The 17,424-nt window shown below is 34.1% G+C and overlaps 1 protein-coding gene across 1 annotated transcript in view; it reads left to right on the top strand.

The window, feature by feature from the left end:
* Positions 1-4,546: 4,546 nt before the first annotated feature.
* Positions 4,547-17,424, top strand: part of LOC139888308 (uncharacterized) — a 34,479-nt gene continuing 21,601 nt past the window's right edge. Inside the window, exons 1-2 of the mRNA XM_071871323.1 lie at positions 4,547-4,859; positions 4,960-5,128. Of these exons, the coding sequence (XP_071727424.1) occupies positions 4,547-4,859; positions 4,960-5,128 (482 nt within the window). The remainder of the gene's footprint in view (positions 4,860-4,959; positions 5,129-17,424) is intronic.

The raw sequence follows: 17,424 nt of genomic DNA, 5'->3' as shown, positions 1-17,424 counted from the left end.
GGCTGAGGAACCGAAGAACTGGATATCGGGATAGAACTAATAGAAATAGCGGGAATAGGTGTGGAAGTATCTGGTGGAGTTGGTGCCACAACATCCTCTCTAGACTCGGGATTTAGATTTTCCATTTCAGTAGTCTTTCGTTTCTTTCCTCGTTCGAACTTGTCTTTCGTAATTTCCTGTATTTCTTCCTCCTCAGGATCACTTTCCGGTTCCTCTTCAATTGATTCATCCGGAACTTGTGAGTCTTCCCCAAAGGTGTCGTTTTCATCATCAGATAGATTAATGACTGGAACACCATCTGAAGAGTCTGGTTCGGAGTCGCTGAATGTGATAATAAGTTCTAAGCCAGACATCTATCACATAACAACTAGCACGTTAATACCACATAATATTTACATATTAATTTTTAACCAACAAGGATAAGCAATAGTTTTCGAAATCAAACACGGTCAAAGTCCAGACTCACTAATGCATCCTAACAAACTCGATAAGACACACTAATGCAAATTCTCTGGTTCTCTAAGACCAACGTTCTGATACCACATGTCATAACCCAACCTTAACCATAAGGACAAATACAATAACATATGATTTCATCGCGACGTATTGACCTCTATATGCGACATTTTTCAAAAACTGCATTCGTTTTTACAATACAAACCATAGCTTTTATTACAAATACAAGGTTTAAACAACTTAATAATGATTATCGTTTAGCGATAATCTTAGACTTACAAACTTTACATGTGATAATAACAATACGACCTCCAACATATTTTACATTACAAATCCTCCGATATGCAGTTTTATTTTTGACACAAATATGCATACTCAAGATCTTGCTTAAATTCAACATGTTGCAGCGGAAGCTTTTAGTTATCACCTGAGAATAAACATGCTTAAAAGGTCAACATAAAGTTGGTGAGATATAGGTTTAATGCCGGCAGCGTTATAAATATAGACCACAAGATTTCATATATAAACGTTTCAATAAAAATATTCTAAGTTGTTGAGCACTTGATAACCATACTTAACATTTAATCAACGTCGCATATTCCCTTTATTATGAAATCTTACTACACCGTACCAAGTGTAGTCACCGAAACGAAGTACTGTGCAACCGTTGAATACTGGTCGTCCAGTCCGGTTGGGGTTGTCAGGCCCGATAGATCTATCAACAGGATTCGCGTTTACAATACCGCATGTAAATAGTAGTTACCAAGTTACAGGGAGATATGCCAGTGGTACAACTCAACGTAGAATATATTTTTAAGTACTTGTGTCTATAACGTAAATCATAAAATGCATGTATTCTCATCCCGAAATATTTAGAGTTTAAAAGTGAGACTATATACTCACCTTTTCATTGAAGGTATTTAACTCGACTTGGTCTCCGATAGATATCACAAACCTAACCATATATATGATATATCAACATATATTCTTTTTAAGAAATAAACGTTTCATATATATACTTTTAATACTTTTAATAATTTCTTAGTCCGTAGTTAGCAGTCCGATGTTAGTAGTCCACAATTAGTTGCTAAAAAAAATAAAGACCCCATCGTATTCATGTTGATCGGAATTAATCTTGACCCACGGTACCGTGTTGTCAAATGACGTGTTGCGTACATAAAGTACCGTGTTGTCAAATGACGTGTTGCGTACGTACATGAGGTCTTATGATTAATCTTCTCGTGTTGTTTACGGGTGGTCCTGAAATATATAAAATTAAATCATGAGTAAATATATATGAAATATCATATTAATTAGGAAAGATATGATTTATTTAATTTTTCTCCAATTATTTTCGTTGTTAAACAAGCTTTGGATACCCGATCTTATTTTAGTCGTAGTTTCTTCGTTACAACTCCGTTTTTGTTGATTCAACTTGCCACTTCCTTGGACCGAGTCAAATTTTATGAATATGAACTGTAAATACCTTGGTTTACATTCGGAATCACAGGTTATAGTCCAAACTCTAGGTGAATCTTATGAAAGTAATCATTTTTGTCATAAAAACAACATTTAATGGTCATTTTTCTAAAAATACTTATACTTTGAATTAAACCATGAAATTTTTATGTGTTAACATATTCATAAGAAATATCATTTTTCCAGAACATGAACTTCTAATTCAAAGTTCAAGATGGTTTTTAATTATCCAACCCAAAACAGCCTCCGGTTACACTTCGACGACATAGATTCAGTTTTAAGGTGTTCTTTGTAAAAACAAGTTGTATCTTGTTAAATTAGCATATCATTATGATATATTACAAGTCTTGAAGTATTTTAAAAGTTAAGTTAGAAGGATCTATTTAGTTTGCGAACAAATTTGAAATCATTCAAACTATGTTCTTGTTGTTAAAATTTTATATCACAAAATAAGATAGCTATATAAATATGAATCGAATAAAATTATGAACAAGGTTACTACCTCAAGTTACTTAGACAATATTGCTGTAAAAGATGAGTAAAATCCTAGAACCAAAAGAGTGGTGGAGTTGGATCAAAAGGTTAGAAGTAAACTTGTAAATTTGGAAGGATTTTTGAAGTGTTCTTGGAAAGATTTTCTTATGATGTTTAAGTGTTGTTTTGGAAGCTAGATCTTCATGGTTATTTGCTGAGATGTTTAAGGTGTTTAAGGCTCATGAATATGTGTGTGTTTAGCTAGGAAATGAAGGTAAAAGATTGAATTAGAAATGGAATGGGGGGAGGTCTTAAAAATGTGAAAATGGGGAACATGGACAAATTTTCATTTTGTTATTTTGTAAAATTAGTCATGCATACTTCCAATTCTAATTACCTAGCCTTAAGGGCATGAACAAGAGCTGAATAGATGTTGATTTGACATGTATATACCAATAGTAAATACATCTAGAAGATGGGTATGATACCGGTACATATACCCTAGGTATACGTATAGAAATCTTTGAGAAAACGGAACGAGGATTCAAATATAGCTATCTTTTGTAAATATACTTATATTGTTTTATGTATGTAAGCCCTTTAAAAGTGATTAAATACATATCTATACGATGCATGTATAAGTATTATAGATTATAAGTATTTATGTCAAAGAACGTTACGTATAGTTATCGTTTTGAAAACTTAAGTTAGTAGTTTCAAAATATACCTACAACTCATTGTTATTAGTACACAATGAGATGTTAAACATCCTTAGATCATGTTAAATATATATAGATACATATATATACCCAGACGTATAATTATCGTATGTTATATAGTTCGTGATATCATCGGTCAAATTGGACGGTCAAACGTTGTGTAAAACTCTTTTCAAAAACATAAATCTCAACAATTTAGATTGCTTATCATGTTGGTAAGGTTTAATTTATGTAAATATTAATCTTATATGCAATAAACGATCAGAAAAATCCGGGTCGTTACACTTCAATACATATGAAATCAAGAAGATAATATACACTTCAGTTTCATACATTTCTAATATAACCTTGACACTAATATGCCATGTGTCTTCAATCCCTTAGTGAACATATAGGAAGCTAAGTTCAAAGATTCCTTGAAGCGGCAAAACTTCATGCCCACAAAGGTAGTTATTTTCCATCTTCACCTGCATATACAATTTTTCAAAAGAACTATTAAGAAGTTAAACTTCAACCTAACTTTACTTGCATATCTAAAAACATAGTTTAGGATCATAACATAGATGTGTTTCAATCTTCAAAAAGTAAGCTTTCCACATTGAATTCAACTTTTAACATCGTATTAGAAGGGAATTGGGTATCTTACTTTGGAAGATCTAGTTGGACTCCAATCCTACTCAAATATTCGAATTTTGCACTAAGTCCCGGGCTAATGCTTTCGTCAAGTGATACGTCAAATTTTGTTGCGATTTAACAAAACTTACGGATACCACTCCATTTGTAATCAGTTCGCGAACCAGACTGTGTCTAACACCTAAGTGTCTAGACTTTCCATTGTACATTTGGCTATAGGCCTTAGCCAAAGTAGTTTCACTGTCACAACAGATGACATAGGCGATATCGGCTTTGGCCACAAAGAAATTTCATATATCAAATTCCTTAACCATTCATCTTCCTTACCTGCTGCAGACAAAGCTACAAATTCAGACTTCATTAGTTGGTGTACAGTATAAGATAGTCACAAAAATCTTGGCAAATCGTTTGGCTAAGGTTATTGATTCGGTTATAAGTAAGGAGCAATCAACATTTGTGGTGAGTCGGAAATTTCAGGATGGTCCATTGATTTTCTCTAAGACGCTGAGTTGGTTTAAGAAGATGAAGAAAAAATTTCTCATTTTGAAAGTGGACTTTGGAAAAGGCTTACGATACAGTGTCATGACGTTTTCTAGATTATAAGCTTTAGGTTTTGGGATTCGGGATTAAATGGAAGAAGTGGATTTCTATGTGCCTAAAAAATGTTCGTACATTGATTTCAACAAATGGTAGCTCGATGGATGAGTTTAAACTACAAAAAGGGTTGAGACAAGGTGACTCGATGAACCGTTTCTATTTCTTATTGGTATGGAGGGGCTACGTTAATGATTCGTTATTGTGTTGCCAATGGTCCGATTATTAGTGCACGTGTGGGCAATCTGGTGATTAATATTTCACATCTTTTCTATGCAGATGACGCGATGATTATTTTTGAGTGGAACAAGGAGAGCTTGGTTAAAATCGACGTGGAGAAATCTCATATGTATGGTGTTGGCGTACAAAACAAATTTCTTACGTTTTCGGGATGTCCCCTTGGTGAGTTTCCATTTAGTTATTTGGAACTTCCTATTGGGATCAACATGAACCGAATTGGGAGTTGGAAGCCTCTAGTTGATCGTTTCAAGAAGAGACTAGCGGGTTCGAAATCTAACAAGTTTTCCATTGGCGGGAGGGTAGCTTTGGTAAAAGCGGTGTTGGTAGTCTTGGAATCTATTACCTATCCGTTTTGAATGTCCAGAATTGGTGGTTAATGAGTTAGAGGGTGTTAGAGCCTCATTGTTTTGGGGTAGCGCAGATAATAACCAGGAGATGCATTGGGTAAGTTTGGAACAAACCACGGCTTCTTTCGATAAAGGTGGTCTAAATGTTAGAAGTTGGCGCTTGTGTAAGAATCCAGATGCATTATGGTCAAAATTTATTTGTGTCATACATGGATCTGTAGCAGAAATTTTGAGGGCTGCTGAAATGACCCGTCCATATTACATAAAAAACAGTACGTTATTCATTAGTCCCATAGCGAGGTAATTGACCTCTATATGATACGTTTTAGAAAATATTGCATTCGTTTCATAAAAAGCACACCATTATTATACATAATACGAGTTTTAAACATATGGGCAATTATTTACAAAATAATCCCCATGATACATCGATTTTCAAATATTACAAAGGTGACATAACAGTCGAATATAATAGATGACCAAAATTTTATTGAATGTAACCCTCTTTTAAACAAAAGCATGAGACTCCATGCAAAACTTGCTCAGATAATGCGACAGCGGAAGACTTTCTTAAGGACCTGAGAATAAACATGCTTAAACAGTCAACACAAAGGTTGGTGAGATATATAGGTTTAAAGCTAGCATCGATATAAATATAGACCACAAGATTTCATAGTTACAAACATTTCAATAAAGATATTCTATAAGTTGTTGAGCGCTTCGGTAACCATACTTAACCATTAATGTGGCATATTCCCTTTATTATGAAATCTCCCTACACTGTACCAAGTGTAGTAAAAATGAAGTACTATGCAACCGTTTACGATACTAGAGCGACTAGCCCGGTTGGGGTTGTCAAACCCGATAGATCTATCAATAGGATTCGCGTATACATGTTCTTACAACATGTAAATATTAGTTACCAAGCTATTAGGGAAGATATGCAAAGTGTTACAACTCAGCGTAGAATATATTTTAAGTACTTGTGTCTATAGCGTAAAATATAAAATGCATGTATTCTCATCCCAAAATATTTGTAGAGTTTAAAAATGGGACTATATACTCACAGTAGTAAAAGTATATTAATAATAAGTTTTCAACTTATTAAAAATATGATCGTCGTCCTTGGATTCACGAACCTATAACAATAATAACGATTCAGATAGTAATACGACATATAAAATAAAGCAAGTTTATAGAATACTTATATAATAATTTTTAACATTTTATGTTGGTAGTCCAAAATAGTTCGAAAAGTCCATTAATCGGTATATATATATATATATATATAATCTTAGAATTACCCCACGGCATATTGTGTACGTATTGTCTTGCATCAATCCAGAGACGTATTGTATACGTATTGTCTTAGAATTAACTAAGACGTATTGTGTACGTATTGTCTTAGGATTTATCAAAACGTATTGTGCACGTATTGTCATGGAACGTACCAAGATTATTATATATATATACAATCTCGAAATTAACCAAGATTATAATATTTTGTTATACTAATGATAACATGTCCAAATATATATAGGATATAGGAAAAGTTAGCAAGGATATGGTTAATATAGTTTTTATAATATAAATTTCGTTCATACAACGTTAATTTTAGCAGATTTTGTTTTACTCGCCAAATATTCATTACAACTCCGTTTAAAGTGAATCAAATTGCTATGGATTCCTTAAGAAGTAAATTTAACAAAAACAATTCGAAAAGATCAGCCCAAGTAGTAATTTTTAGAGCTTTACCCTCTTTTTGTGTAGGTGGACAGATTTGGGAAAATCCCGGCATCCACCCAATATATGATTTTTGATAAAATACTTCCACTTTGTTTAAAATCATTAAAAAAATACTGGAAGTCTTATTTACATATATTAGCATATTTCCAACGTCTTAGCCTCGAACTCAAAGTCTAAGATAGGTTTTTAATTCCCAACCCAAAACAGCCCGCTTTTTACCGAATGGAGATTAAAGGATATATGTTAAGTTTCAAGGTGTTCTTCATATGTACAAGTTATAAGTTCTTATATTAACTTAATATAACATCATAATACATATACATAAGTGTTATTAGAGTTAATTTAGAAAGATTAGATTAGTTTTTCAAACAAGTTTAGAATCAACTAAACTATGTTCTAGTTTATAAACTCTTATATATATAGCTATAAACATATGAATTGAACAAGAGTTGAAGTAGAGTTTTTACCTCAAGTTTAGAATGTAAAGTTGCTGAAAAGAAGTAATAGAACAAAATTTGAGAGAGTTCTTGCAAGTGTGTGTAAAAAATGAGTTAAAAATGGTGCTTATTTATAGGCTTGAAAATTTGGTTTTTAGTGAAAATATCTAAGATAAGTTAAAATGTATTAAGTCATGAATGACATATTAAATTTATTAGGTCATGGATGACATATTACACAAATAATTGCAGATTTCTATTAGTATATACCAATAGTAAATACTTCTAGAAGCTGTGTATAATACGGGTAAAAATACCGTATGAATGCGAGTAGAATTCTTGAGGAAATTGAACGGAAATATGAGTATAGCTATCCTTTATATGTATTGGTATATTATAAAGTGTATTTAATACTTGTAAGGATGTATTTACACTCGTAATACATTGTATGTACATACATTTTAATTTAAGTTAATTACGTCGTTTAAATAGTAACATATATATTGTTCAAAAACTCATTAAATTAGTAGTATGAAAATATATATATAATTCTTTGTTAATATACTTAATGAGATATTTAATTATCATATTTTCAAATTAAATATATGTATATATACACATATATATAATTAATACAAGTTATGACGTTCGTGAATCGTAGGAATAAAAGGGTGGTCAACTGCTTATATAAAATTCTTTCCGGAGGTTCAAGACTTATTAAAATTCATTGCTTATCATGTCAAAATTATTAAATCATATAAATAGTATAATCAAGTAGTCATAAAAATCCGGGTCATCACAGTACCTACCCGTTAAAGAAATTTCTTCCCGAAATTTGAAGTAGTACCTATTTAATGGGCGGTGTTTGTAAACAGATGTGGATACTTCTGTTTCATCTGGTCCTCTCTTTCCCAAGTGAACTCGGGACCTCTTCGAGCATTCCAACGAACCCTAAATATAGGTATGTTACTTTGCTTGAGCTGTTTGACTTCACGGTCCATGATTTCGACAGGCTCTTCTATAAAATGCAGTTTCTCGTCGATTTGGATTTCTTCAAGAGAAATAGTGAGGTCTTATTTTGCAAGGCATTTCCTTAGGTTCGAGACGTGAAAGGTATTGTGTACTCCAGCAAGTTGTTGTGGTAGCTTAAGTCGATAAGCCACCGGTCCAATACGTTTGATGATCTTGAATGGTCCTACGTATCTTGGGTTCAATTTACCCCTCTTACCAAAGCGTATCACACCTTTCCAAGGTGACACCTTTAACATAACCATGTCATCAACCTAAAATTCTAACGGCTTCCTTCAAACATCAGCATAGCTCTTTTGACGACTTTGAGCGGTCTTCAATCTCTCCTTGATTTGCACAATCTTATCAGTAGTCTCCTGTATGATCTCGGGACCAGTCAGTTGTCTGTCACCTACTTCGTTCCAAAAGATAGAGGATCTACACTTTCTTCCATAAAGTGCTTCGAATGGTGCAGCATTAATACTCGTATGATAACTGTTGTTATACGAGAATTCTGCCAATGGTAAATATTTATCCCATCCGTTTCCGAAATCGATCACACATGCTCTAAGCATGTCTTCAAGAGTCTGAATGGTCCTTTCACTTTGCCCATCGGTCTGAGGATGATATGCAGTGCTCATATCCAGACGAGTCCCTAGAGCTTCATGTAGTGATTGCCAAAACCTTGACGTAAACCGACTGTCGCGATCGGATATAATGGAGATAGGTACTCCATGTCTTGAAACAACTTCCTTCATGTATAATCGTACCAATTTCTCCATCTTATCCATTTCCTTCATAGGTAGGAAATGTGTAGATTTGGTGAGACGATCGACAATTACCCAAATGGTGTCGTAACCCCATGCAGTCTTTGGTAGCTTCGTGATGAAATCCATAGTAATACATTCCCATTTCCATTCCGGGATTTCTGGTTGTTGAAGCAGACCTGACGGTTTCTGATGTTCTGCCTTGACTTTGGAGCAAGTCAAACATTCTCCGATGTACGTTGCAATATCAGCTTTCAAATTTGGCCACCAAAAGTGTGCTTTAAGATCTTGATACATCTTTCCAGCTCCGGGATGTATCGAGTATCTCGTCTTATGTGCCTCATCCAAAACCAATTTTCTTAACCCTTTAAACTTCGGTACCCAAATGCGTCCAACGAAATATCGGGTTCCGTCCTCCCGTGTAACAAGCTGTTTATCTAACCTTTTAAGCATCTCATTTCCAAAGTTTTCTTCAGAAAGAGCTCCTTGTTGAGCCTCCTTAATTTGGGTAGTGAGGTTCGTACGAATCTTCATATTCATTGCTCGTACTCGAATCGGCTCTCTTTCCTTCTTGCTTAAAGCATCTGCTACTACATTTGCTTTCCCAGGATGATATCGAATTTCACAATCATAGTCGTTTATCAGCTCGACCCACCTACATTGCCTCATATTCAGTTGTTTTTGGTTGAAGATATGTTGAAGGCTTTTATGATCGGTATACACAGTACATTTAACCCCGTACAAGTAGTGTCTCCAAATCTTTAATGCAAACACCACTGCTCCTAATTCTAGATCATGAGTCGTATAATTTTGTTCATGAATCTTCAGTTGTCGAGATGCATATGCAATAACCTTCTTTCGTTGCATGAGGACACAACCAAAACCTTGTCGCGAAGCGTCACAATAAATTACAAAATCATCGTTCCCTTCAGGTAACGATAGAATAGGCGATGTAGTCAACTTCTTCTTCAATAATTGAAATGCGGCTTCCTGCTCAGAAGTCCATTCATACTTCTTCCCTTTGTGTGTTAATGCTGTTAATGGTTTGGCTATCCGGGAAAAATCTTGAATAAACCTTCTGTAATAGCCAGCAAGACCCAAAAATTAGCGTATTTGCGTTGGAGTCTTTGGGGTCTCCCACTTTTCAATGGCTTCAATCTTGGCTGGATCAACCTGAATTCCTTCACTGCTGACAATGTGACCAAGGAACTGTACTTCCTTCAGCCAAAAGGCGCACTTGGAAAACTTTGCGTATAACTGTTCTTTCTTTAACAGTTCCAGCACCAACCTTAAATGTTGTTCATGTTCTGCTTCATTCTTAGAATAAATAAGAATGTCATCAATAAAGACAATAACAAACTTATCCAAATACGGACTGCATACCCGATTCATGAGGTCCATGAATACAGCTGGTATATTTGTCAGCCCGAACGGCATGACTAAAAATTCATAATGACCGTAGCGTGTCTGAAATGCGGTTTTTGGAATATCTTCTTCTTTGACACGCAACTGATGATAACCCGATCTTAGATCAATTTTGGAGTAAACACGTGATCCTTGCAGCTGATCAAACAAGTCATCAATTCTCGGTAATGAGTACCGATTCTTGATAGTTAACTTGTTTAATTCGCGATAATCTATACACATTCGAAAGGATCCATCTTTCTTCTTGACGAATAAAATCGGAGCTCCCCATGGTGAAGTACTCGGTCGAATGAATCCACGGTCCAGTAATTCTTGTAACTGGCTTTGTAACTCTTTCATCTCAGACGGTGCAAGTCTGTATGAAGCACGAGCCACTGGTGCAGCTCCTGGTACTAGATCTATTTGAAATTCTACAGATCTAAATGGAGGTAATTGATGTTATGCGAGGTGTATACGAAATAGCTTATATTTTTACTAGGAAATACTATTAAATACGATACAATTTTACACAAGTTATTTATTTATTTATAGAGTGGATATACCAAAACCTTGCTACAACACTTATAGGCAGTGTACCTAATCGTACAGTAGTGTAATTTTTAGTAAGTCCGGTTCGTTCCACAGGGATCTTAGCCAAGTTTAACGCTATATTTTTAAAAAATATATTTGTAAAAATATAAATATATATATATAAGTAGTATTATTATTATAAAAAGGGGGTTTTTACCGTTTAATGACCGGTTTGTCGATTTTAAAACTTAAGTCGCAGTTAAAACCTAATGTAAAATATTAAAAATAAATATAACTTAATTTTAAGTGTAAAGTAAATAACGATAATGAAATTGTGATAAATAAAAATGCGATAAATAAAATGACGATAAAAAAATTGCGATAAATATAAAGTACGATAATTAAAATGACAATAAATTAAAGTGCGATAATTAAAAGTGCAATTAAATATGAAATAAAAGAATTATGCTTATTTAAACTTCCGTAATCATGATGTTTGACATGTTGATTTTAGTTTTATTACCATGGGTTAATTGTCCTTTGTCCTGGATTATTCAATATGTCCGTCTGGTTTTTGTCCATAACAGTCCATCAGTCATAAATATAAAGTGCGAGTGTCCTCGTCAAATTATCCTTATATCCGAAGTCAAATATTCCAACTAATTGGGGACTTAAACTATAATTACACCAAGTGTCCTTGTATATAATTCATGAAATGTCCCGTTCTTATTGATTAAAAACGTTCCATATTAATTGATTTCGTTGCGAGGTTTTGACCTCTATATGAGACGTTTTTCAAAGACTGCATTCATTTTTAAAACAAACCATAACCTTTATTTCATAGATAAAGGTTTTAAAAAGCTTTACGTAGATTATCAAATAATGAAAATCTAAAATATCCTGTTTACACACGACCATTACATAATGGTTTACAATACAAATATGTTACAACAAAATAAGTTTCTTGAATGCAGTTTTTACACAATATCATGCAAGCATGGACTCCAAATCTCGTCCTTATTTAAGTATGCGACAGCGGAAGCTCTTAATAATCACCTGAGAATAAACATGCTTAAAACGTCAACAAAAATGTTGGTGAGTTATAGGTTTAACCTATATATATCAAATCATAATAATAGACCACAAGATTTCATATTTCAATACACATCCCATACATAGAGATAAAAATCATTCATATGGTGAACACCTGGTAACCGACATTAACAAGATGCATATATAAGAATATCCCCATCATTCCGGGACACCCTTCGGATATGATATAAATTTCGAAGTAATAAAGCATCCGGTACTTTGGATGGGGTTTGTTAGGCCCAATAGATCTATCTTTAGGATTCGCGTCAATTAGGGTGTCTGTTCCCTAATTCTTAGATTACCAGACTTAATAAAAAGGGGCATATTCGATTTCGATAATTCAACCATAGAATGTAGTTTCACGTACTTGTGTCTATTTTGTAAATCATTTATAAAACCTGCATGTATTCTCATCCCAAAAATATTAGATTTTAAAAGTGGGACTATAACTCACTTTCACAGATTTTTTACTTCGTCAGGAAGTAAGACTTGGCCACTGGTTGATTCACGAACCTATAACAATATATACATATATATCAAAGTATGTTCAAAATATATTTACAACACTTTTAATATATTTTGATGTTTTAAGTTTATTAAGTCAGCTGTCCTCGTTAGTAACCTACAACTAGTTGTCCACAGTTAGATGTACAGAAATAAATCGATAAATATTATCTTGAATCAATCCACGACCCAGTGTATACGTATCTCAGTATTGATCACAACTCAAACTATATATATTTTGGAATCAACCTCAATCCTGTATAGCTAACTCCAACATTCACATATAGAGTGTCTATGGTTGTTCCGAAATATATATAGATGTGTCGACATGATAGGTCGAAACATTGTATATGTGTCTATGGTATCTCAAGATTACATAATATACAATATAAGTTGATTAAGTTATGGTTGGAATAGATTTGTTACCAATTTTCACGTAGCTAAAATGAGAAAAATTATCCAATCTTGTTTTACCCATAACTTCTTCATTTTAAATCCTTTTTGAGTGAATCAAATTGCTATGGTTTCATATTGAACTCTATTTTATGAATCTAAATAGAAAAAGTATAGGTTTATAGTCGAAAAAATAAGTTACAAGTCGTTTTTGTAAAGGTAGTCATTTCAGTCGAAAGAACGACGTCTAGATGACCATTTTAGAAAACATACTTCCACTTTGAGTTTAACCATAATTTTTCGATATAGTTTCATGTTCATAATAAAAATCATTTTCGCAGAATAACAACTTTTAAATCAAAGTTTATCATAGTTTTTAATTAACTAACCCAAAACAGCCCGCGGTGTTACTACGACGGCGTAAATCCGGTTTTACGGTGTTTTTCGTGTTTCCAGGTTTTAAATCATTAAGTTAGCATATCATATAGATATAGAACATGTGTTTAGTTGATTTTAAAAGTCAAGTTAGAAGGATTAACTTTTGTTTGCGAACAAGTTTAGAATTAACTAAACTATGTTCTAGTGATTACAAGTTTAAACCTTCGAATAAGATAGCTTTATATGTATGAATCGAATGATGTTATGAATATCATTACTACCTTAAGTTCCTTGGATAAACCTACTGGAAAAGAGAAAAATGGATCTAGCTTCAACGGATCCTTGGATGGCTCGAAGTTCTTGAAGCAGAATCATGACACGAAAACAAGTTCAAGTAAGATCATCACTTGAAATAAGATTGTTATAGTTATAGAAATTGAACCAAAGCTTGAATATGATTATTACCTTGTATTAGAATGATAACCTACTGTAAGAAACAAATATTTCTTGAGGTTGGATGATCACCTTACAAGATTGGAAGTGAGCTAGCAAACTCGAAAGTATTCTTGATTTTATGTAACTAGAACTTGTAGAATATATGAAGAACACTTAGAACTTGAAGATAGAACTTGAGAGAGATCAATTAGATGAAGAAAATTGAAGAATGAAAGTGTTTGTAGGTGTTTTTGGTCGTTGGTGTATGGATTAGATATAAAGGATATGTAATTTTGTTTTCATGTAAATAAGTCATGAATGATTACTCATATTTTTGTAATTTTATGAGATATTTCATGCTAGTTTCCAAATGATGGTTCCCACATGTGTTAGGTGACTCACATGGGCTGCTAAGAGCTGATCATTGGAGTGTATATACCAATAGTACATACATCTAAAAGCTGTGTATTGTACGAGTACGAATACGGGTGCATACGAGTAGAATTGTTGATGAAACTGAACGAGGATGTAATTGTAAGCATTTTTGTTAAGTAGAAGTATTTTGATAAGTGTATTGAAGTCTTTCAAAAGTTTATAAATACATATTAAAACACTACATGTATATACATTTTAACTGAGTCGTTAAGTCATCGTTAGTCGTTACATGTAAGTGTTGTTTTGAAACCTTTAGGTTAACGATCTTGTTAAATGTTGTTAACCCAATGTTTATAATATCAAATGAGATTTTAAATTATTATATTATCATGATATTATCATGTATGAATATCTCTTAATATGATATATATACATTAAATGTCTTTACAACGATAATCGTTACATATATGTCTCGTTTAAAAATCATTAAGTTAGTAGTCTTGTTTTTACATATGTAGTTCATTGTTAATATACTTAATGATATGTTTACTTATCATAGTATCATGTTAACTATATATATATCCATATATATGTCATCATATAGTTTTTACAAGTTTTAACGTTCGTGAATCACCGGTCAAATTGGGTGGTCAATTGTCTATATGAAACATATTTCAATTAATCAAGTCTTAACAAGTTTGATTGCTTAACATGTTGGAAACATTTAATCATGTAAATATCAATCTCAATTAATATATATAAACATGGAAAAGTTCGGGTCACTACAGTACCTACCCGTTAAATAAATTTCGTCCCAAAATTTTAAGCTGTTGAAGGTGTTGACGAATCTTCTGGAAATAGATGCGGGTATTTCTTCTTCATCTGATCTTCACGCTCCCAGGTGAACTCGGGTCCTCTACGAGCATTCCATCGAACCTTAACAATTGGTATCTTGTTTTGCTTAAGTCTTTTAACCTCACGATCCATTATTTCGACGGGTTCTTCGATGAATTGAAGTTTTTCGTTGATTTGGATTTCATCTAATGGAATAGTGAGATCTTCTTTAGCAAAACATTTCTTCAAATTCGAGACGTGGAAAGTGTTATGTACAGCCGCGAGTTGTTGAGGTAACTCAAGTCGGTAAGCTACTGGTCCGACACGATCAATAATCTTGAATGGTCCAATATACCTTGGATTTAATTTCCCTCGTTTACCAAATCGAACAACGCCTTTCCAAGGTGAAACTTTAAGCATGACCATCTCTCCAATTTCAAATTCTATATCTTTTCTTTTAATTTCAGCGTAGCTCTTTTGTCGACTTTGGGCGATTTTCAACCGTTGTTGAATTTGGATGATCTTCTCGGTAGTTTCTTGTATAATCTCCGGACCCGTAATCTGTCTATCCCCCACTTCACTCCAACAAATTGGAGACCTGCACTTTCTACCATAAAGTGCTTCAAACCGCGCCATCTCAATGCTTGAATGGTAGCTGTTGTTGTAGGAAAATTCTGCTAACGGTAGATGTCGATCCCAACTGTTTCCGAAATCAATAACACATGCTCGTAGCATGTCTTCAAGCGTTTGTATCGTCCTTTCGCTCTGCCCATCAGTTTGTGGATGATAGGCAGTACTCATGTCTAGACGAGTTCCTAATGCTTGCTGTAATGTCCGCCAGAATCTTGAAATAAATCTGCCATTCCTATCAGAGATAATAGAGATTGGTATTCCATGTCTGGAGACGACTTCCTTCAAATACAGCCGTGCTAACTTCTCCATCTTGTCATCTTCTCTTATTGGCAGGAAGTGTGCTGATTTGGTGAGACGATCAACTATTACCCAAATAGTATCAAAACCACTTGCAGTCCTTGGCAATTTAGTGATGAAATCCATGGTAATGTTTTCCCATTTCCATTCCGGGATTTCGGGTTGTTGAAGTAGACCTGATGGTTTCTGATGCTCAGCTTTGACCTTAGAACACGTCAAACATTCTCCTACGTATTTAGCAACATCGGCTTTCATACCCGGCCACCAAAAATGTTTCTTGAGATCCTTGTACATCTTCCCCGTTCCAGGATGTATTGAGTATCTGGTTTTATGAGCTTCTCTAAGTACCATTTCTCTCATATCTCCAAATTTTGGTACCCAAATCCTTTCAGCCCTATACCGGGTTCCGTCTTCTCGAATATTAAGATGCTTCACCGATCCTTTGGGTATTTCATCCTTTAAATTTCCCTCTTTTAAAACTCCTTGTTGCGCCTCCTTTATTTGAGTAGTAAGGTTATTATGAATCATTATATTCATAGATTTTACTCGAATGGGTTCTCTGTCCTTCCTGCTCAAGGCATCGGCTACCACATTTGCCTTCCCCGGGTGGTAACGAATCTCAAAGTCGTAATCATTCAATAATTCAATCCACCTACGCTGCCTCATATTCAGTTGTTTCTGATTAAATATGTGTTGAAGACTTTTGTGGTCGGTATATATAATACTTTTGACCCCATATAAGTAGTGCCTCCAGGTTTTTAATGCAAAAACAACCGCGCCTAATTCCAAATCATGCGTCGTATAATTTTTTTCGTGAATCTTCAATTGTCTAGACGCATAAGCAATCACCTTCATTCGTTGCATTAATACACAACCGAGACCTTGCTTTGATGCATCACAATAAATCACAAAATCATCATTCCCTTCAGGCAATGACAATATAGGTGCCGTAGTTAGCTTTTTCTTCAATAACTGAAACGCTTTCTCTTGTTCATCCTTCCATTCAAATTTCTTCCCTTTATGCGTTAATGTAGTCAAGGGTTTTGCTATTCTAGAAAAGTCTTGGATGAACCTTCTGTAGTAACCAGCTAGTCCTAAAAACTGGCGTATGTGTTTCGGAGTTTTCGGGGTTTTCCACTTTTCAACAGTTTCTATCTTTGCCGGATCCACCTTAATACCTTCTTTGTTCACTATGTGACCGAGGAATTGAACTTCTTCCAACCAAAATGCACACTTTGAAAACTTAGCGTACAATTCTTCCTTCCTCAATACTTCTAACACCTTTCTCAAATGTTCACCGTGTTCTTGGTCATTCTTTGAGTAAATAAGTATGTCATCAATGAAAACAATGACAAACTTGTCAAGGTATGGTCCATACACTCGGTTCATAAGGTCCATGAACACAGCTGGTGCATTAGTTAAACAAACGGCATGACCATAAACTCGTAATGACCGTAACGTGTTCTGAAAGCAGTCTTTGGAATATCATCTTCTTTCACCCGCATTTGATGATACCCGGAACATAAGTCAATCTTTGAATAAACAGACGAGCCTTGTAGTTGATCAAATAAGTCGTCGATTCTCGGTAGTGGGTATCGGTTCTTGATGGTAAGTTTGTTCAACTCTCGGTAGTCGATACACAACCTGA

Source organism: Rutidosis leptorrhynchoides, chromosome 2 (genome assembly GCF_046630445.1).
Source record: "Rutidosis leptorrhynchoides isolate AG116_Rl617_1_P2 chromosome 2, CSIRO_AGI_Rlap_v1, whole genome shotgun sequence".
NCBI lineage: Eukaryota > Viridiplantae > Streptophyta > Magnoliopsida > Asterales > Asteraceae > Rutidosis > Rutidosis leptorrhynchoides.
The sequence above is the reverse complement of the archived record's forward strand: the minus strand, read 5'-3'. Positions and strand labels throughout refer to the sequence as shown.